At 34.5% G+C, this 4,024-nt stretch overlaps 1 protein-coding gene across 1 annotated transcript; it reads right to left on the reverse strand.

Moving 5' to 3' along the window:
- Window positions 1-578: 578 nt before the first annotated feature.
- Window positions 579-3,784, reverse strand: LOC113352390. Its single transcript, XM_026596214.1, has 4 exons — window positions 2,909-3,784; window positions 2,164-2,824; window positions 1,838-2,024; window positions 579-1,674 (listed from the first exon to the last, which is right to left on the reverse strand). Exons 1-4 carry the CDS (start codon window positions 3,782-3,784, stop codon window positions 579-581), a joined length of 2,820 nt encoding a protein of 939 aa, XP_026451999.1.
- Between the last annotated feature and the right edge of the window lie 240 nt (window positions 3,785-4,024).

Raw genomic sequence — 4,024 nt, forward strand, 5'->3', positions numbered from 1 at the left:
TATTGAAGCCAATAATCCAATTATCAAGTCAAATGTTGATTTTAGTGCCACACTGAACTATCCACATAGAATGTTGTTGAACAACCTCAATACCAGAGTAAATACTTCTCCAAAGCCAAGAAGAATTATCTTTTAATTTATCCAGATGGAGTAAACTGCCATCTTTACCATACTTGGCTCTAAGAAGCTGCATACAAAGGGAACTGTTATCATTACAATCCTTCCAAGCTAATTTAGTAAGCATTGCAGTGTTAAAATGTCAAGGTTTCTAAAGCCAAGGCCACCTAAAGATTTAGGGATACTCATATGATTCCGTCCTAGTAAGCAAAGCCCTCTATTACTACTGTGTCCCCACCAGAAATGTTTTTGCATATCATTCATATGATCAATCAAAGTTTTAGGGATTTTGAAACAACCCATCTGATATGTGGGTAAAGCATTTAGCACATGCTTTACCATGACAGTTCTATCAGAGTAATTCATATTTTTGCCTTTTCAGGTCTTGATTTTAGAACCAAAGGATTGAAAAAGAGGTTTAAAAGCTTTGGTTTTGCTCTTTCCTAATAACAGTGTGGCACCTAAGTAAGTTTCATTTCAGTCATATTGAGTTCCTCAGCTAGAATTTGTTTTGTGTTGGGGCTCCGATTATGACTAAAATAGACACTGGATTTACTTATGTTGAGCATTTGACCGGACACACTACCAAAATAGTCAAGAGTGTTCAGAATACTAGTAATATTATGTAAATCAGCTTGAGCAAAAATAAGGATATCATCTGCAAACATTAGATGGGTAATACCTGGAGCATTCCTAGCTGCTTTGACTCCTGAAATTTGATGATTAGTTTCAGCATTTAAAAACAACCTAGATAATAATTCCACGCATAGGATGAAAAGATAAGGTGATAAAGGATCACCTTGTCTAAGTCCTCTAGATGGATTAAAACCATGAGTTGGGGACTCATTAAGGAGAACATATATATGAGTTGTAGAAATACATTGATTAACATAACCACAGAATTTCTCATCAAAGCCAAAACTTTTAAGAACTCCTAATAAGAAAGGCCATTCAATTCTATCAAAGACTTTAGAAAGATCAAGTTTTAAAGCCATAGTACCACTGTGACCTTCTTTAAGTTTCATGGAGTGAATCATTTCATGAGCTATAATAATGTTGTCATGAATATCTCTACCTGGAACAAAAGCTGCTTGATAAGGAGAGATCAAAATATTTAGGTGAGGTTTGACTCTATCAGCCATAATCTTAGAGATAACCTTATAAATAGTGTTACGCAAACCTATAGGTCCGAAATCCATAGGTTTAGTAGCATTATCAGTCTTAGGAATCAAGCTAAGATAAGTTTTGTTGAACTCAGTTGGCATGAAACCTGTTTCAAAAAAATTTTGGATAGCATTAGTAACATCTTTCCCAACAATGTCCCAGTTATATTTGTAGAAACCAGATTGAAAGCCATCAGGGCCAGGTGAACCCCAATCATTCATATGTTTGATGGTTTCAAAAATTTCATCAGAAGAAGGTATTCTATTGAGCTGAGAGTTATCATTGGCAGTAATAACAGTGGGTATAATATCAATAGTGGTATCAGAAAAACTAGGCTTGGAAGTTTTACTTACTTTCTCAAAATGGCTAACAAACAAATTAGCAATATCATCACTGTCATTAAACCAGACACCATTATCATCACATAAGAAATCAATATTTTTTCCTAAACATTCTTCTATTAGATAATGTGTGAAAATATTTAGTATTTTGATCCATTTCTGTAATGAATGTGTCACCTAATTTTTGTTTCTAAAACTCAGTTCTAATATTAAACCATTCATCTAATTTCTTAGTGAGGATAACAATGTTTTCATGTTGAGTATCAGGCAGTAAGTTATTTTGAGCAGTCTCAAGTTGAGCTTGTAAGAGATTTATGTTCCCATCAATATCTCCAAACTCAATTTTATTCCATTGAGAAAGTCTTTTTCTTGTATTATGTTGTTTAGCAATCAGTTGAAAACCTGCAGACCCAGAGACATTATTAGCCCAAGCAATAGATAATTGAGTTTTGAAAGCAACATGTTTCATCCACATGATTTTTTTTTTTAAAAGGCCTCAAGGTGTTATTGCTAAAAGCTTATGGGATCAATAAGATAGGACAATGGTCAGACCCAGCTTGAACTAAATGCATAAGTTTAGCATGTGGAAAAAAATTGCACCAATAGTTGTTTCCTAAAGCCATATCTATCCTAGATTTTCTACTGCCAGTTCCAAAACTGTTACTGGTCCAAGTGTAATGTTTACCACTGTAACCTATATTCATCAAGCCACAAATATCAACCTTATCTTTGACATACCTATCTTCAATAGTATGGTTAACAGCTTCAGATATATTATGCATATGGAAATTCAAATCACCTAATATTGTCCAAGGTTGTCTAATATTTTCACTAATTCTTAGAAGAAATTCCCATTGTTCTTTCTTCTTATCAAAATAGGTTGACCCATACATAAAAGTAATAAGAACATATGGCTTACTAGGATCTATTTTAGTGATCACATGCATTATATTTTTTGAGACATCTTGCACTTCACAATGGATTCCATCCATCCACATTAAGATTAGACCTCCATCTAGTTCTACTCTATCAATATGGACATAATTGTAGTAACTTAGGTAAATGGACAAAGAAATCATTTTATCACTATCTATTTTTGTTTCAGAGAGAAACAAGAAATCAGGTGAGTGTTTCTTAACCAGAACAAAAACTTGATCTTTGGTGAATCTTTTTGCTAGACCTTGAACATTCCAAGCTAGGACCTTCATATTTGCAGAAAAATTAAAAGAAAAAGATTGTAAAATAGGAAAATCAGAAAGCAAAATAGAAGAGAAAGGTTTAATTACCAGAATTACAGTAGCCTCATTTCTTTCATGGGAGTACTCTCTTGTAGGTAGTTCTCCTTCTTCAGTCAAATTATGCTCCATCCCATCAAAATGTTCCAATCTATCAGTAGATCCAGTATTAAGACCAGCAATGTTTTTGTGAATAGCATGAGACTGCAATACAGGACTTAGAGTTGCATTTGTCCTTGAGGTCTCTTCTGTATATTCACTCCTTTCCCTCTTAGTTCTCCTTTCTTCCTCTTGTTTCTCAGCCATTTCTTTCTCTTCAAGCTTCCCCTGACTTACTTCGCATACTCTTTGCAACAATAAATCTAAATCTTCAGTAATCTCAACCCTGTAAGCTCTTGCAAGATTATGACAATAATTGACATATTCTTCATTTGTGTACCTTCTAATCTTTAAGTCTAATTCAGTGTTTTCACATTCATCATCATCATGGTCAATAGTGAAACACTTCTTGCAAAGAAGATGAGGTTGTCTCTCCCAATGGTACCGAACCCATGTAACTCCACTAGAAGCTGTGTTCCACCAACCCCCTATGTGTATAGGTTTTTTAAGATCTATTTTGACTCTCGCAGTTATCATTGAGCCAGCAACGGGTCTGCAATTATCTGGTGTAATTTTAATCTTTGGACCTAGTTCGATTAGAGTTTCATCAATAACCTGAGCTGAGTGGTGTTCAATGAGAATGTTTTTGAACTGAACATTCCATTCTTGGTGGGTAAAGACTTGATCCGGAACAGAAATGGATGGATCATACTTCTTGAGGTTTAGGCGATATTTCTTGATGTTCCAAGGACCCTTCTTGAAAATAGCTTCAACAACTTCATCTGAGGAAAACTTAAAGAGAAAAATATTCTTCTCTAGAGCACGCATATTTAAGAGTCTGTATTGCTTCCACAGTTGCGTTACTTCCTTCCTTATGTCATATGTTTCAAAAGTATCCTTTGTAAGAAGCTTATCAATGAGGGAGGTGTTCAAATCTTCCGTTGTTGATGATATAGCTCTATTTTTGAACCAACAACTTTCCTGATTTGCCTTACATTCAGATCTCGAAGTTTAGTAGCTTGCATATTTGAAGTGATTAAAGAGACCTGAGAATTTGAAGATGAAGTA

This window comes from Papaver somniferum, chromosome 2 (assembly GCF_003573695.1).
Source record: "Papaver somniferum cultivar HN1 chromosome 2, ASM357369v1, whole genome shotgun sequence".
NCBI lineage: Eukaryota > Viridiplantae > Streptophyta > Magnoliopsida > Ranunculales > Papaveraceae > Papaver > Papaver somniferum.

Coding starts and splice junctions, on each gene's coding strand:
- LOC113352390 (XM_026596214.1), bottom strand. CDS start 3,784: ATGCGTGCTCTAGAGAAGAATATTTTTCTCTTTAAGTTTTCCTCAGAT. Junction 2,025..2,163: donor TCAAGCTGGGTCTGACCATT/GTCCTATCTTAT, acceptor CTGGGTCTGCAG/GTTTTCAACTGATTGCTAAA. Junction 1,675..1,837: donor ACTAAGAAATTAGATGAATG/GTTTAATATTAG, acceptor GTTTAATGACAG/TGATGATATTGCTAATTTGT.